Source organism: Ictalurus punctatus, chromosome 22 (assembly GCF_001660625.3).
Source record: "Ictalurus punctatus breed USDA103 chromosome 22, Coco_2.0, whole genome shotgun sequence".
Classification (NCBI taxonomy): domain Eukaryota; kingdom Metazoa; phylum Chordata; class Actinopteri; order Siluriformes; family Ictaluridae; genus Ictalurus; species Ictalurus punctatus.
The window spans coordinates 1794577-1815495 of record NC_030437.2 but is presented as its reverse complement, the minus strand read 5'-3'; the positions used below and the strand labels follow the sequence as shown (position 1 = coordinate 1815495).

The 20919-nt window shown below is 37.8% G+C and overlaps 3 protein-coding genes across 31 annotated transcripts in view; all 3 read left to right on the top strand.

Moving 5' to 3' along the window:
• Window positions 1-8100, top strand: part of LOC108261296 (class I histocompatibility antigen, Gogo-A*0401 alpha chain) — a 158301-nt gene extending 150201 nt beyond the window's left edge. The window contains exons 7-10 of one of the 4 annotated variants that reach the window (XM_053674395.1): window positions 6619-6903; window positions 6997-7119; window positions 7333-7359; window positions 7459-8100. In XM_053674395.1, coding sequence (XP_053530370.1) covers window positions 6619-6903; window positions 6997-7119; window positions 7333-7359; window positions 7459-7493 — 470 coding nt within the window. In that variant the 3' untranslated portion in view covers window positions 7494-8100. The remainder of the gene's footprint in view (window positions 1-6618; window positions 6904-6996; window positions 7120-7332; window positions 7360-7458) is intronic. The other 3 variants (XM_053674396.1, XM_053674394.1, XM_053674397.1) reach the window with 3 other exon arrangements.
• Window positions 1-20919, top strand: part of LOC108255567 (BOLA class I histocompatibility antigen, alpha chain BL3-6) — a 135254-nt gene that overhangs the window by 24038 nt on the left and 90297 nt on the right. For 21 of the 22 annotated variants that reach the window (XM_053674415.1, XM_053674414.1, XM_053674403.1 and 18 more), the window contains exons 1-4: window positions 783-803; window positions 2879-2951; window positions 4817-5083; window positions 5745-6020. In XM_053674415.1, coding sequence (XP_053530390.1) covers window positions 798-803; window positions 2879-2951; window positions 4817-5083; window positions 5745-6020 — 622 coding nt within the window. In that variant the 5' untranslated portion in view covers window positions 783-797. Of the gene's footprint in view, window positions 1-782; window positions 804-2878; window positions 2952-4816; window positions 5084-5744; window positions 6021-20919 lie in introns of those variants that run through there. The other variant, XM_053674400.1, reaches the window with a different exon arrangement.
• Window positions 9553-18470, top strand: LOC108255583 (class I histocompatibility antigen, F10 alpha chain). 5 transcript variants are annotated; one of them, XR_001810112.3, is made up of 8 exons: window positions 9554-9703; window positions 9811-9920; window positions 10408-10480; window positions 10928-11179; window positions 14057-14309; window positions 15453-15587; window positions 16875-16937; window positions 17026-18470. XR_001810112.3 is itself a non-coding variant. In XM_017451660.3 (8 exons), the coding sequence occupies exons 3-7, from the start codon at window positions 10411-10413 to the stop codon at window positions 16904-16906; spliced, it is 747 nt and encodes a 248-aa protein (XP_017307149.1). In that variant the 5' UTR covers window positions 9555-9703; window positions 9811-9920; window positions 10408-10410; the 3' UTR covers window positions 16907-16937; window positions 17026-18470. The 5 variants fall into 5 exon arrangements, 4 of the variants coding, with proteins under 4 accessions (XP_047005651.1, XP_047005648.1, XP_017307149.1 ...); XM_017451660.3 differs by having other exon boundaries at window positions 9555-9703; window positions 14057-14314; XM_047149695.2 differs by lacking the exons at window positions 16875-16937; window positions 17026-18470 and adding an exon at window positions 16760-16837 and having other exon boundaries at window positions 9553-9703.

Below are 20919 nucleotides of genomic sequence, written 5' to 3'. Positions count from 1 at the left end.
GATGTTTTTCCAGTCACTGCAGTGCCAATAGAACTCCTAATAATTCTACAGTGTACACTGATAAATGATTGGTCACCTTTTTTTGACTGCTACTTCATACCGGGGAATGAAAAAAGCTGCACCAGTGTGGCCAGTCTCAGGCTGTTTTGACCCATCTGTATATATATGAGTAATTTATCCTGATATTGGTCCATATAGTTCTGAATTATTATCCATTGTGGTGCTATTTTAGAATTCTCTTTTAATATTTGTTGTAATCTTGTCTCTACAGATGGTTTTATGAATCTCCACGGTGGTACAGTTGGTATCGCCACAATGGGGCTTACTTGTAGCTGACTGAGACCTGCATTTTGTGCCTCTACATTTCCTAAGCTATTAAAGTTAGTCCTATAAAACTCTGAGCATTCATGTAAGATGGCTTTCGTGGGGTGCACCCTGCTATGCCCTTGTAGATTTACCCAATATGCCAGCATGATCTTAACCCTCCGGATTCTATGCCCCCTTCTCTCTTAAAATACCTACTCTGCTTTATATTGAGTGTAAATGTCTCCCTTTAATTTCATTACCCCATTATTGTTGTTGTTGTTGATTTACTTATCTCCACACTATGCTTTTCCTGTCTGATTTTGATAACTTGAATTGATTTCAACATTTTATTCTACTTTTTTTGCCATGTTTTCTGCCTTCTCATTTCCCTGGATACCTGAGTGAGCTGGGACCCACATGAATGTGAGATTTTCCCCTTAAACAAAAGTTCACAAAGCAGATCCTGGTGGTTTCTGGCTGTGTCTGACTTTATGCTTGTAAGGACAGATACAGAATCACAACATATTAAAATGTTAATGCACCTAGTTTGTTCACTCCACTCTAATGCAAATTCTGCTTGTAAGTATGTTATAGTTTATATTTTATATTATTAATGCTGCTCAATAATGTGTAGATCTCGCTCTCTTTCTTTCTGTAACTTGTAAAAATTTTGACATTAGTATTAATCGCACCTATAGGACATGTACAGTGCTGTGAAAAGTATTTGACCCATCCTGATTCTTTTGTGTTTGTGTATGTCTCGTACTAAATTGTTTCAGGAACGAAAACGAAATCTAAGATAAAAACAAAGGCAATCTGAGTAAACACAAAATACAGTTTTCTAAATGTTATTTATTGCAAAAGCAAAAAAGTGTTCCAATACCAACTGTACCTGTGTGAAAATGTATTTGCCCCTCTAGTTACAATTCCCCAAATGTATGACACTGCATTGATAATGGGCTTCAGCTGGACTTGACACAAAACCAGAACTGATTACTGCAAACTCTGTTCAATCAAATCAATACTTAAATAGAACTTTCTCAACAGTATGAAGTTGGTTAAATGGCCTTACTTAGTAACACACTATGACAAAGTGGAAAGAAATTACAGAAATGATGAGGAAGAAGGTGATTGAAGTACATCAGTCTGGGAAGGGTTACAACGCTATTTCAAAGGCTCTGGGACTCCAAAGGACTACAGTGAGAGCCGTTATCTCCTAATGGAAAAAAACTCAGCACAGTAGTGATTTTGCCAGAAGGACCTTCCAAAATTCCTCCAAGAGAACAGCGATGACTCATCCAGGAAGTCAGAAAAGAGCCAAGGACAACATCAAAGGACCTACAGGTCACTCTTACATCAATAAAGGCCACTGTTCATGACTCCACTATCAGAAAGACACCGGGCAAAAATGGTATCCATGGAAGAGTGGAGAGGTGAAAACCACTGCTAAAACAGAAGAACATTAAGACTCGTCTGAATTTTGCCAAAACAATATGATCCGCAAACCTTTTGGGAGAATGTTCTGTAGACTGAGAGTCAAAAGTGGAACTGTTTGGAAGACAGGAGTCCCGTTACATCTGGTGTAGTCCAAACAACAATTTCCACAAAAATAACATCATACATACAGTCAAGCATGGTGGAGGAGAGTGATGGTGTGGGGATGCTCTGCTGCTTCAGGGTCTGGGCAATATGCAATAATTGAGGGAAACATGAATTCTGATCTCTACCAGAAAATCCTAAAGGAGAATGTCCGGTCTCCAGTCTGTAAGTTGAAACTCAAGCGTAACTGGATTATGCAGCAAGAAAATGATCCAAAGTGTAGGAGTAAATCCTAGTCCTAGAAGTAAGTGAAAGACTGATCTCCAGTTATCTGAAACGTTTGGTTGCGGTTGTTGATGCAGAAGGTGGCACAACCAGATTTTAAGTTTAAGGGGCAATTAGTTTTTACACAGGTGATAGGTGTTGGATAACTTTTTTCTTTTTTTGCTTCAATGAAAATAAATAAATAAATGAATGAATTAATTAATTCAAACTGTATTGTGTGTTTACTCGGGTTGTCTTTGTTTTATGTTGTATTTTGTTTGAAGATCTAAAACTATTTAGTATGAGATGTACACAAAAACAGAAGAAATAATTTTTCATATGATACAGATTCGACACCACTGTCTCTGATAGCTGTGTGTAAGCTCTGTGTTTACATTATTTTGTCTCATTGTCTAAATCCTCCTCATTGAACTGGATTGTGTCTGACGTTTGTGACATTTAGGTATGTGTTTCACATTCTGGGTTAGACACGCCTAAATTGCTGGGTTAGACACGCCTAAATTGGTTGGTTAGACACGCCTGAATTTCTGGGTTAGACACGCCTAAATTGCTGGGTTAGACTCACCTGAATTAACACAGGATCACACAGGAGATACAATGTTCTGTTTTGTTGTTCTGTGTCTTCGGTTCTTGTTCTGTCCTGTTGATGCCTTGGCAAAAACCTAACTTAGATATAAAAAAAAAAACCTAACTCTTTAGATAAAATTTTCTGCTTTCTAAAAAAATGAATTCTGCTTGAAATCTGCAGGAAATGGAGGTCAGTCGTGCCTCGATGAAAGTCCTGCTGTTCCTCGCGATTATTTTTCCTCAGACGTCAGCGGGTGAGGGATTTTTCACTCTTTAATATGTAAATAACGATGCTGTATTTTGTACATATGTGTAAATAAATGAACACATTTAAACCACTGAGAAAAGCTTACGGGTGTAGTGTAAACAGATTTAGATGAAGTAAATGAATTAATTTCTTTAATTTAATCATTAAGTTAATAACCAGGTGCTTTTGACTAATTAATATACATAATATACATACGTACAGTTACCCATGATAAAGGAGAAAAAGCACACAGGTGATAAATATCCTCACTCAAAAACAGCTCAGACATGCCATAAAATGCAGAAGTTGGTCTTAAAAAAACAAAACACTTAAAAGTGCAAACGCAACAGGTCTCGAGATGTCTGAGGGGGAGACAGTATATCACCCAGACATCACATGTAATGGTATTTTGGGCAAACCAGGGGTGTTTCAACTGTCTAAAAAGGGAGCCCCATTTCAGGAGACTTTGAGATCACTCTGGGACGTCCCTCTGTGTGGATCTCTGAGCAGTAATAAACCCTTGCTTTTCCTATTCACGGCTCTCTTGATTTTGTCATCCTCAAACTGATTTAAATACTTGATGATATAACTTAGTTGTGTTTAGCTTTTTGGAAAATTAGAGACATTACTGTATATAATATTTATATGCTTGCTGGTTGCATGTAATTTGAGCCAAAGTTATTGTTAGGACTTGTGAAGGGAATCTCCGGGTTACGATTGTTAAGAATAGAGAAAGCGATAGTACACAAAAAAGACTGCGCCCTCACCTCGCCAAACACTTCCCATACCAAGCTTGCCAAATAACACACAGGCACACAGAGTTCAACTGACAAGATCTCTGTTTACTCAAAGAAAGGCAGAGTATATATCAGGCTTGGCACACAACAGAGACAATGGGTTAAATATGGATTGCTATATTTTCATAATACATGAAGCATATCAATGTAGGATAGGAACAACCCCATATATGATTTTCAGGACGTCATAGGAATACAAGCAAATGCTATTCAGGAAGATATGTAAATGCGTGCAAATGGAATACTTATCCTAAACATTAAATGTTGTTTGGGAATAACACAAGAAATACAGGTTTTCTCTTTTTCGCTCTCTGACCTTAATTAGTCAAAAAAATAGCAAATTATTGTACAGTATGTCAGTACAGTACGCTGACACTGTAGACTCCTTCCATAAATGTTAATAAACACCTCCTTACAGGAAATTACATTTCAAAATATCAATGATTATACGTACATATACATTTAAAAATCTGTTTATTGTTAGACTTCAATTATGTGGCACTAAGTCCCGTGAACATGCTGTTGCTATAGAAACTATAACCTATTGGAATGAGCGGGTTAATATAAATATAATATATATAATATGTGCAGCTGCGCTACAGTCAGAGCTGCTTTAATAGAAAGCTAATCAACACCTTCTGACCAATCAGAATCCAGAATTTAACAGAACTGTGGTATAAAATGTTTTAATGGCTGTTTAATATAACACATCCCTATATAAGTGTACTGTTTGTTTCTCTTTAATGTAAATTATAATACAGTACAGTGGGATGAAGAGCAAAATAAACAGAAATTAAAAAATAAAATAAATCAAGTCAGACATGGCAGGTTTAGTGATGTCCACTATCCGGTGTCACACAGAAGAGTACAGGTTGTCTTTTCAGTCTGATTCTTTTCAAGGTTTTTACCTCATGTCTTCTCGGGGAGTTTTTCCATGTCACTGTGTGGGTTTTAAATCTAAATCTACAGCCGGATTTTTCTGAAGCTTTTTGTTTCAACTGCATTGATCAGGATTTGTAGCTGAAACACTGGACTTGTAATTACTGTTTTATCAATTTTGCTTTTTATTTTACAGTCACACACACTCTTCAGTACCTCTACACTGCACTCACACCAGGAATGAATTTCCCAGAGTTCACTGCTGTTGGTCTGGTGGATGGACAGCACATTGTGTATTACGACAGCAGCATCATGAAGATGATCCCAAAGACAGAGTGGATCCAGAAGATTAATGCTGATGATCCAGATTACTGGAAAACCAGGACACAGGAGATGCAGAGTGATCAGGAGGATCTCCGTCATCTTCTGCTTACCGTAACGAAAGACGTTAATCACACTAAAGGTAAAGATGAACACAAAGCACTTTGTAACAGTCAGAGATAAAGCTGTATCTTTAACCGCGTCTTCATAACTGCAAGTCACAAGTCACCCTCTTGTGGGTGTGGTCTGTCCAAATTTTTGCTTTAGTTCTGATGAGAAACAGTAACAGCAATATAGCTTGTAGATTAACACAAATAAAATTGGCAGCCAAACTAACTGTACTAGCTACTTACACTCACCTGTGGCACCAACGATCTCCGCTACTACCTTCCAGTCTTTTTTTTTGTTTGTAATGTTTCTATACACTTTTAATGAGAGGTCTTTTGTATATGACAGGATAACATAAAATCACTATAATAATTTTTTCTTCCATTGGGAACTAATGCATTGGTGGTAAGCTGGTGAGAGATGTTTGTATCATTGCAGTGGTGTAAGAGGAATAAAACACTTGGAGGCATGCTGTTATAGGAAAATAATCAACTTCAGGGTAGTAACTGTAGCTCTGCTTCATCACACAATGTTGATGTTGATTATTTTGAACAGTATATCAGTGTGATTCATTCATCTAGAAATAACTGTATCAACACAATGAGAGTCACACAGCAGCGCTACACACTGTGTGTGTGTGTGTGTGTGTGTGTGTGTGTGTGTGTGTGTGTGTGTGTGTGTGTGTGTGTGCGCAGGAGTTCATACACTACAGAGGATGTACGGCTGTGAGCGTGATGATGACGGCACCACTAGAGGATACGATCAGTACGGTTATGATGGAGAAGATTTCATCAGTCTGGATCTGAAAACTAAAACCTGGACTGCAGCTAAACCTCAAGCTCTGATCACCAAACACAAGTGGGAGTCTACAGGAGCTGAGGCTATATACAGGAAGTACTACCTGGAGAATGAGTGTATTGAGTGGTTAACGAAGTTTGTGTCTTACGGCAGAGAGACTCTGGAGAGGAAAGGTAAAGTGTGTGATCTACTCTGTTACTGTAACTGCAGCTGCTACACACACACACACACACACACACACACACACACACACACACACACACACACACACACACACCCCTCTTCACATTTACGTTCACTCATGTAAAATATGAAGTCAGTGTGAGTGAAATAAAGCATAAAATGCAACCTACCAGAATATTAATAGTTAATAGATAAATAGTGCACACTGTAATGATTATACTTCTGTCTTAATAAGCTTGTATAGCACTTTATCACCTGTACATCACACACACACACACACACACACACACATTTTTTCTGTCCTGTGGTGTTTGTCTTTAAATATCTACATGTAAAATAGTTTTACTCTTCAGCTGTACATTTAGCTTCACTGTGTATGTATTTTAAATATGTAAATATATCTTCTAGTGCAAAACTAAACTGTCTTTTACATCCTTATAGCCAAAAAAATCACAAATTTCACTGCCTAGAGGAAAAATGCCTTGTTACACAAATAAAATTTACTTGTATAGAAATACGTTTCCTTCCCCATCTGTAAATGTGTAATTCTCAGTGTTTTAATATTTCTGTCTCTGTGTGTCTCTGCAGTTCCTCCTACAGCGTCAGTGTTCCAGAAACACTCTCCTCCAGAGGTGGTGTGTCATGCTACAGGTTTCTTCCCCAAAACAGTGATGATCACCTGGCAGAAGGACGGAGAGGACGTGCATGAGGATGTGGATCTCGGAGAGACGTTACCCAACCAGGATGGAAGCTTCCAGAAGAGAACCGTTCTGACAGTCTCAGCTGAGGATCTGCAGAAACACACCTACACCTGCGTGATTCAGCACAGCAGCATGACGTCTCCACCATTCAATGAGTGTCCAATTCTGAGATGTCAGAGAAACACTTTCCTATAAAACTACAGATTTAGAGTGAAAGCTGATTTATTTCTGCAGCAGATAATAAAGACTCTGTGTGATTTAACAGGTGGAGGATCAGGTGGAGGATCAGGTGGAGCTCCGATCGGTATCATCGTTGGTGTAGTCGCGGCTCTCCTGGTTCTCATTGCCGTTGTTGCTGGAATTGTGGTCTGGAAGAAGAAGAACTCTGGTGAGAGGAGGAAGGAGGCAGATGTGAAGTTCTCAGAGAACAGATTTACACTTTCTAATTCTTGAAAGGGGATTTGATGAATATTTGACATATTTTTAAGCTTTAACTGATAAATTAGACGAGACAATAAGCTGATATTGACTAATTGTCTCGTGAAACCAAACCCAGTCCACAGATTTTATAATAACTGTCTGTCCATCATCTGTGTTTCAGGCTTCAGACCTGTTCCACCCAAACCCGGTAAGTGAACCTTTATGATCCAGAAATGATGTTTAAATCCAGTACATTATTGACTCGCAGTGTTTACTTCACTTTCTGATGGATTTGAATGTTTTACAGACTCTGAAGGAGATTCTTCCACCAACAACTCTTAAAGTGGACTGTGTGTGTTCCCGCTGCACTGAGAGAGTAAGACGTGATGTTGTTTATGGTGTAATATGGAATAAAGATCACCAAGGATTTTTCCAGTCTTCAACTGTCCAGTTTGGACGAGTCTGTGCCCATGATAGCCTCAGATGTTTGATCTTGGCTGACAGGAGTGGAAACTGATGTGGTCTTCTGCTACTGTAGTCCATCCACCTCAAGGTTGGATTTTTTATGTATGCTGAGATGCTTTTCTGCTCACCATGGTTGTAAAGTGGGATTATTTGAGTTACTATAGACTTCCTGTCAGCTCAGACCCACCTGGTCGTCTCCTCTGATCTCTCTTCAACAAGATGTTTCAGCCTGAAGACCCTCCGCTCACAGGATGTTTTTGTCTTTCACATCATTCTGTGTAAACTCTAGAGACTGTTGTGTGTGAAAATCCCAGCAGATTACTTCAGTTTCTGAAATACTCAAACCAGCACGCCACTGTTAAAGTCAGAGATCAGACGTATTCACCTTTCTGATTCTGATGGAATTAACTGCGGTTAATCTCTTGAAGTTTAAAAAAATGTCGCCATAGATTTTGTTTTACTGTATTAAACCACTTTAAAAATGTTTTTAACTCAAGTGTTTGTTTTTCCCCAACACAACACAACTTTATGAAAAATATAAACAACAAAATCCTTTTATAAAGAGAAAAACAAATAAATCTAGTGAACTATTTACTAAAAAAAAAAAAACAAAAAAAAACAGATCAGTCATAGCATTTTTTTCCTGTGCCAGCATTAATCAGTTATTCTGTGTTTAATTTTGGAAGGAACAGGGTTTGCTTCTCATAACATAGAATACATCTACAGTGTGTATGCATTAATATTTTTCTCGTGCTTCTATGGTCACTGTTACTCACATCCTAATGTTATCTTATGTTAAAACATTCACATAAACACGCACAACAAGCGAATATCAATCAATGCAAGCAATGTAACCCAAGAAAGAAGTTAGGTCAATAGTGCAAAATAAACAAGACAACCAATTGCATTCAACAAAACATTTGATTATATATCCAGGAAGAGGGTAGATAACTTTTTCCTTGTGTAGGTAGTCTTCATAGAAACTCATTCCACCTCCTACAGGGAGAGAAAGGGGGAAAAAGAAAGTATTAAAGAGCCATGGTAATTTAATCTCCTTATAAACAGCAGAATACCTGCTTATACCAACAGACCAGACTGAGGTGTGTAGAGGTGTGTGTGTGGTTATGTTGTATTATTTGCCTGTATTAAAGAAATAAAAGAAATAATAATAAGAATATCCCATCTGTTCAACAGCTGGAACTTGATATTTACTGTATCAGTGACTATAGGGAGATCTCTTGCTTTAGACTTCTCTATGTGTGTACATTTCTTTACTGACGGAGTAAAGTTCAAAGTACCACCTGAGCAGAAGCGTACATGTGCTTCATTCAGGGAAACTGGAAGCACCAGTAATCTTTCTTTGATGTTCTCAAAAGTCTACAAGCCATTTTGTTCTGGGAAATAAAAAAAATTCTAATTTTCACAGTTATAAGTCACAGAGAGAGAAAAAAAAACCTGAGGAGAGTTGTGTTGGGCAACTTTCATCACTGTATTCAATCGAACAGCTGTTAAAAATAAGACTTCAGTTCGGTGATGATGTACAAGCAGCTGGGTAAGAGTCTTCTCTCCCTAGACCTGTCTCACCACAAGACCGTGCGGACCCGGTAGTCTGTTTATTATTGCATTCTGACTGTCCCTTCACACACACACACACACACTCACTCACTTTCACACACACGCACGCACACACTCACGCTCTCTCTCTCTCTCTCTCTCTCTCTCTCTCTCTCTCACACACACACACACACACACACACACACACACACACACTCTCTCTCTCACACACACACTCACACTCACTCTCTCACACACACACTCACTGACACTCACTGTCTCACACTCACACTCACTCTCTCACACACACACTCACTCACTCACTCACAGACGCGCGCGCGCACACACACAGTGAAGACCAGTGACGGGGTTCGGCAATGGAGCTGTTTGGCGGTAACTATCGGTTATCCCAGCGCACGCGCGTCACTTCCGCATTCTCCGAGTTCTACGGAAGTCTAGGGGCGTGTCCCAACTCGTTTCCGACGGCGCTGATAGACGCTGAAAGGTCCACCGTAACGGTCTGATAGCTGTGTGTAAGAACACCTGCGTTTACAGTATTCTGTTTCACTGAAGTTCAGATCTAAATCCTCCTCACTGACCTGGACTGCATGCATAATTATTCAGCTTTCTGTTTCTTTAGACACATCTGAAGAGAAGTCAGACAGGAGATCGGACGCTGTTCTGTTTTGGTGTTCCACATTTCCGGTTCTTGTTCTGTCCTGTTGATGTTTTGATGAAAACCGAACTGCGGTAAGCACGAGCTCTTAAACACAATGTACCGTGTAAAATGGAGGTGTTTTCCTTCATACTGTGGTGTGTTTCTGAGGGAAACAGACTCAGCACTGCCGCTTCATGATATTGTTTCTGGATCTTACTTTCACTGTTTGTTAAAACATTGTTTTATAGTGAAATGTGAAGATGGTATTGAAATGAGATTTACTGAAGCCATGAATAAGTATGCTGCAAATTTTAAAGATCCTAAACTAATGAAAAAGTGTCCCAAATGAACCAAGATATCATTAAACATGTGTTTTTATAATATAATAAACTTTTCTAAAGTAGTTACAGAAGATGAAAGGAATGATTTTAGACCCACCTATTGTCTTAACTATGAGTCACTGTAATTCCTCATGCACACGCACATCTCAATTCCAGACGATTCAAGTTTCTCCACAGTAACAGAAGGGAATTAAAAAAATTGTGCTTCCTAAAAATGAATTCTCTTTAAAATCTGCAGGAAATGGAGGTCAGTCGTGTCTCAATGAAAGTCCTGCTGTTCCTCGTGATTATTTTTCCTCAGACGTCAGCAGGTGAGTATGATTTTTTTTCACTCTTTAATATTTAATAACGAGTGAAAAAAATCATATTTTTGTGTTAAATGTTTAGCAACATTAAAGGTTGTTGTTTGGGAATAACACAAAAATACAGGCCACCCCCCCCTCACTCTGTTAAAGTTAATAAGCGAAAAATAGCAGCTAATTATTGTACAGTATGTGGTGTGCTGACACTGGAGACTCCTTCAATAAATGTTAAATTAACATCTCCTTACAGAAAATTTCACCATATCAATGATTATACAGTGTTCTTTGTGAAATATTTTTTAAAATCCTTCATGTTTTTTCCCCTCATGTCATGTCATGTCATTTTTGTTAAGCTGTTTCATGTGCGTTGATCAGGATTTATAGCTGAAACACTGCAACTCTAATGACTGTTTAATCGAAACGTCTTTAATCACAGTTTTGCTCTTTATTTTACAGACACACACACTCTGCAGTTCCTCTACACTGCACTCACACCAGGAGAGAATTTCACTGCTGTCGGTTTGTTGGATGGAGAGCAGATTGTGTATTATGACGTCAACATCAGGAAGATGATCCCAACTAGTGAGTGGATCGATGTTGCTGATGATCGAGATGTCTGGAAAACCCAGACACAGCTTATGCAGAGTGATCAGGAGAATCTCAAACAGCTTTTGCTTACAGTCATGAAAGACTTTAAGCACACTGAAGGTAAAGATGAACACAGTTTTGAAAGCACTTTGTAACAGTCAGAGATAAAGCTACAAGTCACTCTCTTGTGGCCGTGGCCTGGCTGTTTTTTTTTTTTAGTAGCTATATATGTGCAGTGGCATGTAAAACTTTTGGCACCCCTGGTCAAACGTTCTGTTACTGTGAATAGTTAAGTGAGTAGACGATGAACTGATCTCTAAAAGGCATAAAGTTAAAGATTAAACATTTGTTTAAACATTTTAAGCAAGATTAGTGGGGTTTTTTTTGCTTGTTTTATACAATTTTCGAGTAAAAAATAAAAGAAAGGAGCACCATGCAAAAGTTTGGCCACCCCAAGAGTTTTTAGCTCTCGGATAACTTTTACCAAAGTTTCAGACCTTCATTAGCTTGTTAGAGTTATGACTTGTTCATATTCATCATTAGGAAAGGCCAGGTGATGCAAATTTAAATAAATAAATAAATAAATAGTCTGACTCCTTAAACCTTGCCCCAATAATCAGCAGCCATGGGCTCCTCTAAGCAGCTGCCTGTATCTCTGGAAATTAAAATAATTGATGTCCACAAAGCAGGAGACAGCTATAGGAAGACAGCAAAGCGTTTTCAGGAAGCTGTTTCCTCAGTTCGAAAGGTAATTTTTAAATGGCAGTTAAGAGGAATGGTAGAAGTCAAGATAAGGTCTGGAAGACCAAGAAAACTTTCTGAGAGAACTGCTCGTAGCATTGCAAGAAAGGCAAATCAATACCCCTGTTTGGCTGCAAAAGACCTTCAAGAAGATTGATCAGACTCTGGAGTGGTGGTGCTCTGTTCTCGTGTGCAGCGACACCTTCACAAATCTGACCTTCATGGAAGACTCATCAGAAGAAAACCTTTCCTGCGTCCTCATCACAACATTCAGCATCAAAAAGAAAAGAAAACCTCTCTAACAGTTACTGTAAGCACAGGGGAGGATCGATCATGCTTTGGGCTTGTGTTGCAGACAATGAAAAGGGGAACACTGGTAGAAGGAAGAGTAGGTTGAATTAAATACCAGCAAATTCTGGACGCAAACATCACAAAGCTGAAGCTGAAAAGAGGATGGCTTCTACAACAGGATAATGATCTTAAACGCATCTCAAAATCAACAATGGACTACCTCAAGAGGTGCAAGCTGAAGCTTTTGGCATGGCCCTCACAGTCCATTGACCTAAACATCATCAAAAATCTATGGATAGACCTCAAAAGAACAGTGCATGCAAGAGAGCCCAAGAATCTCGCAGAACTACACAACTTTTGCAACGAAGAATGTGAGAAAATCCCTCAAAACAAGAATTGAAAGACACTTAGCTGGCTACACAAAGCATTTACAAGCTGTGATACTTGTCAAAGGGGGCGTTACTAAGTATTGACCATGCAGGGTGCCCAAACTTTTTTTTTTTTGGTAAAAGATGGAAATAAAAAAGAAATCTTGCTTAAAATATTAATGAAATGTGTCATTTTAAACTTTTTTGAGTTACAGTTTCCACCCTGAAGTTGATTATTTTCCTATAACAGCATGCCTCCAAGTGTTTTATTCCTCTTACACCACTGCAATGATACAAACATCATATATGTCTCACTTATGTTGTATGTTGTTCTCTCGCCAGCGTACCCCCACTGCTATTAGTTCCCAATGGAAGAAAAAATTATTATAGTGATTTTATGTTATCCTGTCATATACAAAAGACCTCTCATTAAATGTGTATAGAAACATTACAAACAAAAATAAAGACTGGAAGGTAGTAGCGGAGATCGTTGGTGCCACAGGTGAGTGTAAGTAGCTAGTACAGTTAATTTGGCTGCCAGTTTTATTTGTTTTAATCTAAAAGCTATATTGCTGTTACTGTTTCTCATTAGAACTAAATACAACATCGTTATATAAATATTACAGAGTGCAAAATAACATACTCACCTGCTGACGTCTGAGGAAATATAATCATAAGGAACAGCAGGACTTTCATCGAGGTAGTTCATTCCTCTTGGTCATTTTCACCAAAAACCAAGAAAAGAAGGTCTAATAAAATAGCTAACACCTGCCACATAATGACTGACGTACCTGTAGAAATGATAGGCTAGGAATAATGAGCGCAAGCTTTATATGACAGCTTGGCCAAAAATTATGTTCGTACAATTCAGCATGTTTCATGACGTCATGACATGCATACAAAATCTTTAATAACTCTTTAATTACATGTTCGAATAAAGGGCAAGAATGTCAATTTTCCTATGTCAGACATCACTTTTGACCATTACTGTATGTACAAAATACAACATCATTGTTTAAATATTAGAGTGAAAAAAAATCATATTCACCTGCTGACGTCTGAGGAAAAAATAATCACGAGGAACAGCAGGACTTTCATCGAGACATGACTGACCTCCATTTCCTGTAGATTTTAAGCAGAATTCATCTCTTAGGAAGCACAATTTTTAAAATTCCCTTCTGTTACTGTGGAAAAACTTGAACATCATTCCTTTCATCTTCGGTAACGACTTTATGGACAAGCCCCCCTCCACCACCCCCCCCCCCCCCCCCCCCCCGCCTCATCCAAAATTTGATACTGATAACACACATATTAAGAACATAGTTTTAGGATTACAGTTACTGTTTGAATTCACGTGATTTCTGAGTGATTGAAGCTCCGACAGCATGGGGACATTGTAGGGTGCTGTGGACGTCCTGTGGACAGATGTATTCTCTGCTCCATAACCTACCAGAGTTCATTACAGGGGACATATGGAAAATATTATGTACTGTATATTGGGGGGGGGGGCAGATTGGTATTTCCTCAACAGTGGTGGGAACACGACCCCCACCAAAGAATGCATGGTCATGCCCATGGTTTCTGTGTGTTATTGCAGGAGTTCATACTCTACAGAGGATATATGGCTGTGAGCTTGATGATGACGGTACCGCTAGAGGATACGATCAGTACCGTTATGATGGAGAACATTTCCTCAGTCTGGATCTGAAAACTGGAACCTGGATTGCAGCTAAAGATAAAGCTGAGATCACCAAAGAGAAGTGGGAGTCTACAGGACACCACGCTAAATACGGGAAGCGCTACCTGGAGGAGGAGTGTATCAAGCAGTTAAAGAAGTTTTTGGCTCCACAGTATGGTAAACTGTGTGATCTCCTCTGTGACTGTAACTGCTGCTGCTCTCTCTCTCTCTCTCTCTCTCTCTCTCTCTCTCTCTCTCTCTCTCTCTCTCTCTCTCTCTCTCACACACACTCACACACACACACACACACACACACACACACACACACACACACCCCCCTTCACATTTACATTCACACATGCAAAATATGAATATGTGGATATATATGTATGCTTAGAATTTTATCATCTTTACATCACACACAAACATGTTCTATCTTTAAATATCTGCATGTAAAATAGTTTTACTCTTCCGTGCTACATTTAGCTATGTGTATTTTAAATATGTACATATATTTCCCAGTACAAAACTAAACTGTCTTTTACATCCTTGTAGACAAAACAATGTTGATCACATGACAAGTAACTCAATGTCACTGCCTAGAGGAAAAAAATGACACAAATAAATGAAGTTACAATTAAAAGTCATCTGTAAACGTATACATTTCACAAAGTGGTCTAATTCCGAGAAGTCAGAGAAACACTTTCTGAAAGGAAATTCTCTTATATGTACTCTCTTATATTACGAACTGTATTAAGACACCTTGGATACGGGGAATACTGGGTTATAGTTTCTGTGTGTGTGTCTCTGTCCTATCAAATACCTATGACGAATGTATTCATTTAATTACCTCTTTAAGTAAGCTGATCAACTGCCATCCTTTATCATAGCTGACACATGTAGACTTATTTTGTAGTATGACCCTGTGTGCTGTGTTTTGTCTAAATCTGACTAGCATCTCAGAAGTTAAAACCCGCCTACTACACAATGCTGTTATCAATGTGTATAAATACTCCTGTTCTAGACGAAATAAGCTGGACGTCACTGTGAGCATGCATGTGTCAATGTGTGTTCGTTTAGACTCCCCAGATCTGAAACACTTTGAGGACAACCACACTTTCTAGCTCATAGCATAGAACTAAGAGTTAAGAGAAATAATAAGGTTGAAAGTGCTGACGGAGGACTGAAAGACATAATCTGAGATTCCTGAGATACATGGAAATCTAACACTTTCCTATATAAAACTACAGGTTTGCAGTGTGAAAGCTGATTTACTGATGCAATACATAATGAAGACTCTGTGCTGTTTTAACAGAAATAATCGCATGTGGATTTGGGCCCGCACCGAGAGTGGTGGAGTGGATTTGGGTCGTCATGGTAACAGTTGGTCTCCTCACCATCTTCATTATCTGTGTTGCTGGAGTTCCCATTTGGATGAAAAGAAAGAATGGTAAGGCAGGAAGAAAGAAAGTTAAAGACAACACATTTAGAAGTCTTTGTATTCTTAATTAATATATATATATATATATATATATATATATATATATATATATATATATATATATATATATATATATATTCAGTGGCAAGAAAAAGTATGTGAACCCTTTGGAATGTCATGGTTTTCTGAATAAATTTGTCATAAAATGTGACCTGATCTTCATCTAAGTCAGGGGTATTGACAAATAATAATGTGTCTAAAATAATAACACGAAAAAAATTCTGATCCCTCATGTCTTTATTGAACACACTCATTCAACATTCATAATGGCAGTGGAAAAAGTAAGTGAACCTCAACCAGGCGCTTCCTGTAGCTGTGGATCAGACCTGCACATCGTTCAGGAGGAATTTTATCCCATTCTTCCTGCAGAACTGCTTTAGCTCGGTCATATTCTTTGGACATCTCATGTGTCTGGCTCTCTTCAAGTCATTCCATAGCATCTCTATTGGGTTGAGGTCTGAGCTCTGACTCCGCCCCTCCAAAAGGCAGATTTTGTTTTTCTGAACCCATTCTGTTGTGGATTTGCTCTGGTGTTTTGGGTCGTTGTCCTGTTGCATCACCCAACTTCTACACAGTTTCAGCTGACGTACAGACATTCTCACATTATCCTCAAGACTTGTCTGATATACTCGGGATTTCATCTTCCCCTCAATGATTGCAAGCTGGCCAGGCCGTGATGCAGCAAAGCAGGCCCAAATCATGATGTTTCCTCCACCGTACTTTACGGTTGGGATGATGTTTTCCTGATGATATGCCGTGCCCTTTCTACACCAGATGTAGTGTGGTGTATATATATGTAATATACTCTCTACTGCTAGACTATGACACTAATCTTATGTGGTGCTTGTGCTGTGGTGATTAGTTTTGCTGTCAGCTCAGATTTAATTCATACATTCAAAAAAATGTTTTTAATGAAATTCCCGTTGAAAATTACATTGAAAAAAAAAGTATTGCTTACATAGACCAAATACAGTACATGGTTCTTATCCTACTGGGGGTGGTCTGGTGACCGGATTCACAGCCTCTTTCCACTGTGACTCCCACCATGAAAAGCAAAAGAAACCTGAATCAATGAATAAATGCATGAATATAATAGCTGATGTCCATTTTCGGTCTTTCAGACTCCAAATCTGTTCTAACCCCAGGCAACCCCAGTTCCTATAAGTGAATCTTTATAATCAGTGTTATTTAACTGTAATGTTTCATCCACATGTTAACACTTTATTTCTTTCACAGCCTCTAAATTACTTTTACCACCAGCATTTTAAACTCCAGATGTGTTCATGAGGAAATGAAAGAGTAAGATTTTATATTATTTTATATTATGGATTGATGAACACATGTTTCCTGAAGTCATCTAATGTTTTTTCTTTGTTTTTCTTTCTAGGAGAGAGGTGGAAGGAATATAGAGATTATATGTCCGATATGAAGACACAAAGATATTTGTGTCAAAGATGTGTCAGATATTTGCTTTTCTGAAGAAAGGCAGTGTGTGTAAAGTGTATAATAATTTTGATCAATAGAATTTAATTAGTTATTCACACCAAAGATCTGGTAAACATTACTACCAACAAATATTAATGAGACTATCATCAATCACCAATGCTAACAAAAAAAAGAAATGGCAAAAACATTCTTTTGTTCTTTTCAATGACGCATTTTACTCACTTTGGGCTGTAGTCAAGACCGCCACTGTCAAGTCCAAGTCCTCGAGTCAAGGCCAAGTCAAGTTCGAATCCAAATGAAAACAAGATTAAGCCATGATCAAGACCAAAATCCAACCATTTGTTTTTGAGGCCAAGCTTTTACTTCAACTAGTTGGCTTCATTCATGCATTGCACCAATCATTAGGTCTGTTTTTTACAAGAAGGAATTACTACTTCTAAAAAAAGAAGGCAACATATAAATTATTTCTTGCAAAGTCTCAGTAGAGATCAAGAGCATAATTAGCAAGACCAGAGCCGAAACAAGTCCAGGTCAGTACAGTTAACATTTTAAGAGACTCGAGTCCTACAGCCTTATTTTACATTGTTTTTATATTATATTAATAATTGTACTTTTATTGTATTTATATATATTCTGAGTTTGATGGTTATCGGTGTGCATCAGAATTGGATTCACTGTGCATGTAAAGGATGTGAAATGTACTGTAGTGTTTTTAGGAGGTTCAGCTATTAATCTGAAACTTAAACTGCAGTACTGATCTTTTCCAGCGGATCTGATGCAGGTCACCGGTAGATGTTATTTGGTATTTCTCTTGGGAAGTGTTATCCTATTTTTCATTATCAACATTGTATTGAATATTTTGCCAAATATTACAAACTGCTTCCAGAGTTTATATTCACAAAGCATTACATGTAAAGTATATGATCAGCATAGTGTAATGCAACAGTAGAGGAAGTCAGAAATCGCTCTAGATGTCATTTGCAATCGTGTCATTTGCAAAGTTTCAGAAATTGTGCTTGCAATTATATTATATATTATTTTTTATAGTATTATATTATTCTTGCATATTTTACTTTACATACTGCTTAATAAAATTGTAGCTCTGTCTTTCTTTCTTTCTTTCTTTCTTTCTTTTTGTGACTTGTAAATACTTTGACATTATTTTTAATGTCAAATGTAGGCTCCATATGATAGAGGTTCTACACCATGGTGATAGCTTTGTGTAAGGACATCTGTGTTTACGGTGTTTTGTTTCATTTATGTACAAATCGAAATCCTCCTCACTGAACTGGTTTGGGTGTATTATGTCACTGTCTGGTCTTTGTGATGTTCAGGTTTCTGTTTCACTGGGTTATAAACATCTGAATTAACACAGGATCTTTCAGGCGATACAACGTTGTTCTGGCCCTGTCCCAACTTTTTTGAGATGTGTTGCTTCCATGAAATTCAAAACTTACTTATTTTATTCTTAAAATCAGTTTAAACATTTGATATGTTTTCTATGTTCTATTGTGAATAACATACGGGTTTATGAGATTTGAAAATCATTGCATTCTGTTTTTATTTACATTTGGCACAGCGTCCCAACTTTTTTGGAATTGGGGATGTAAATAAATCAGGCACGGCAGTTTTATTGATGGAGGTGGTGTTAAGACAAAGATAAAAGCTAAAACCTTGTGTGATTCGGTTTTTATTTATCTTCAACTTCTTTTGAACCTTTCTTAGTAAATTGTGGTGAAAGTGTACTTACTGGTTGGGAAAACCCTCAGTTTACTCTAAACAGCTGAACTAAAATGGACAACAGAGCCCTCTTGCGGCCAAATCACAGTTGCATTTCTAAAAGAACAAAAACAAAACAATACTGTATTGAGGGGAAAAAGAGAAATTTTCTTAGCCTAGAAAATCAGTTATGTGAGTGAGCACACATTTCTTCCAAATGTTTGCAAACTTCAATTCAAAACGCTCACAAATATAACATTATTTATTGAAAGTTAAAGCACACTCAAAAAAATAACTCAATGGATGAACACAATTTAACTGAGAGCAGGATTTCCATCCAATAAATATGTATAGCCCCAACTCATAAAAAACTGATTAATGCACAGAAATGTAAGTGAGTTGGACCAACTTAATTTGATCAAATACAGTTTAAATTAAATGGATACATTTATAAAGTGAATTGTTTTATGCTTGCTGAACTCAAACTAATGTTTTAATTGGAAAAAAAATATTATTAGGTAGAAATTCTTTTTAAAAAAATTCTAATTTTATTCCCCCTCTATAGAGACAAGAGACAGAACTTGGTTCAGATGTTTTTATTTAAAACACGTAAAAACAAGTATAAAACTGGTCTACAATACAGTTATTTACTGTCAAGCAACCATAACATTCAAAAAAATGAAGAAAAAATTCAATATGCTAAATAAACATTTGCTGTTTGTTGGTGACTTATTGCATTTAAACTTAGATTTAAACAAACAAGCTAGTAATTGTGATTTAAAAGGTTTATTTTGTGCCATTGTCTGATCAATGGGGATTGGAATAAAGAGAAAACTATATAGACATGTGCCATTTAGTTGTTGTAAAAGAAATAGAGAGGTTGTGAAAGATGTCCACTGCCCCCCCTTTACTGAATGACACTGATTTCATGTCTCTTCCTCCCTGAAGGACAAAGCTATTACAAAAATTTCATTAATTTTGGACATGCAGTTCCCCATTCCACCAGTACGGGTGAAAAGAGTAGTTGTGAAAGATGTCCATTGTCTTCCTCTACTGAATGACACTGGTCTCAGGTCTCTATCTCCCTGATATTATGTCATAAAATGTCATAAACATACACTTCTTCTGTTCTGCACCTCAAAAGGTCCATAGACAGCTCTGTAAATGTTATGAATGTTCTGCAGCGTGTGAGGATTCAAACAGTTTAGTTCAAAGCCTGGATGATGTATCACACACTTTGGAGGGTCTGTAACTGGTTCATTCGTCTTACAACCTAAGAAGGAAGACAAGCCAGTAACTTTTTATAATGCAGTCAACATTAGACACTAAAAGAAAAGGAAAACATTGTATGGCCTCATATTTTTCAAATGTGACAACTGCTAGAATATTGAATAAATACATGTTTACTTTGTAGTAATTTATTATAGTACCTTTTGTATTTCCACATTACCTTTTGTATTTCAACATCTGAACCTAAATAAATTAAATCGGGTGGTCTAAAAGCAGGGGCCTTTATGGGTGTTGAAGACAGTGGCACATCAGGGAACCTGGGAGTGGTTTCAGTGTCTACATGGAGACAAGAAACTGTAGCCTGGGGAAAAAATGTATGTATTTATAGTCAAAATATTTTGATAATCCAGTTATGAAATGTAACATCTGCAAGTTACCATGACATTCAAGTCCACTGTATATTCTACAGTCCATGTAACAGTTTTTCAAGACTAAACAATAAGTACAGGTACTGCATCTGCAATATCAATACATGAACACATTTACTCTCTGTATTATATACCTTTGCTGCGTATGGGCCTGTCCTTCAATGGACCGATGGACAGTTGTGTGCTAACTGATCGCATCCTTGTGTCACGATCTCCCTGTCTGGCAGCGCGTTCGGAGAGATGAGAGGGCGCGCGCATGCACGAGTTACGTGCACGAATGCTCAGCGAGTGCATGCTCTTCGGATTTTGACAACTGTGACATTGTTTACCATGGACACGTGCATGTGTTATGTTTCTGTTCTGTGTCCTCCCCGTTTCTGTCATTGGCTGTCGTTCCAGCATGTGTCTAGATTGGTGTAAGCCGTCAGCACTTAACTTTGATTAAGTTTGCTTATATA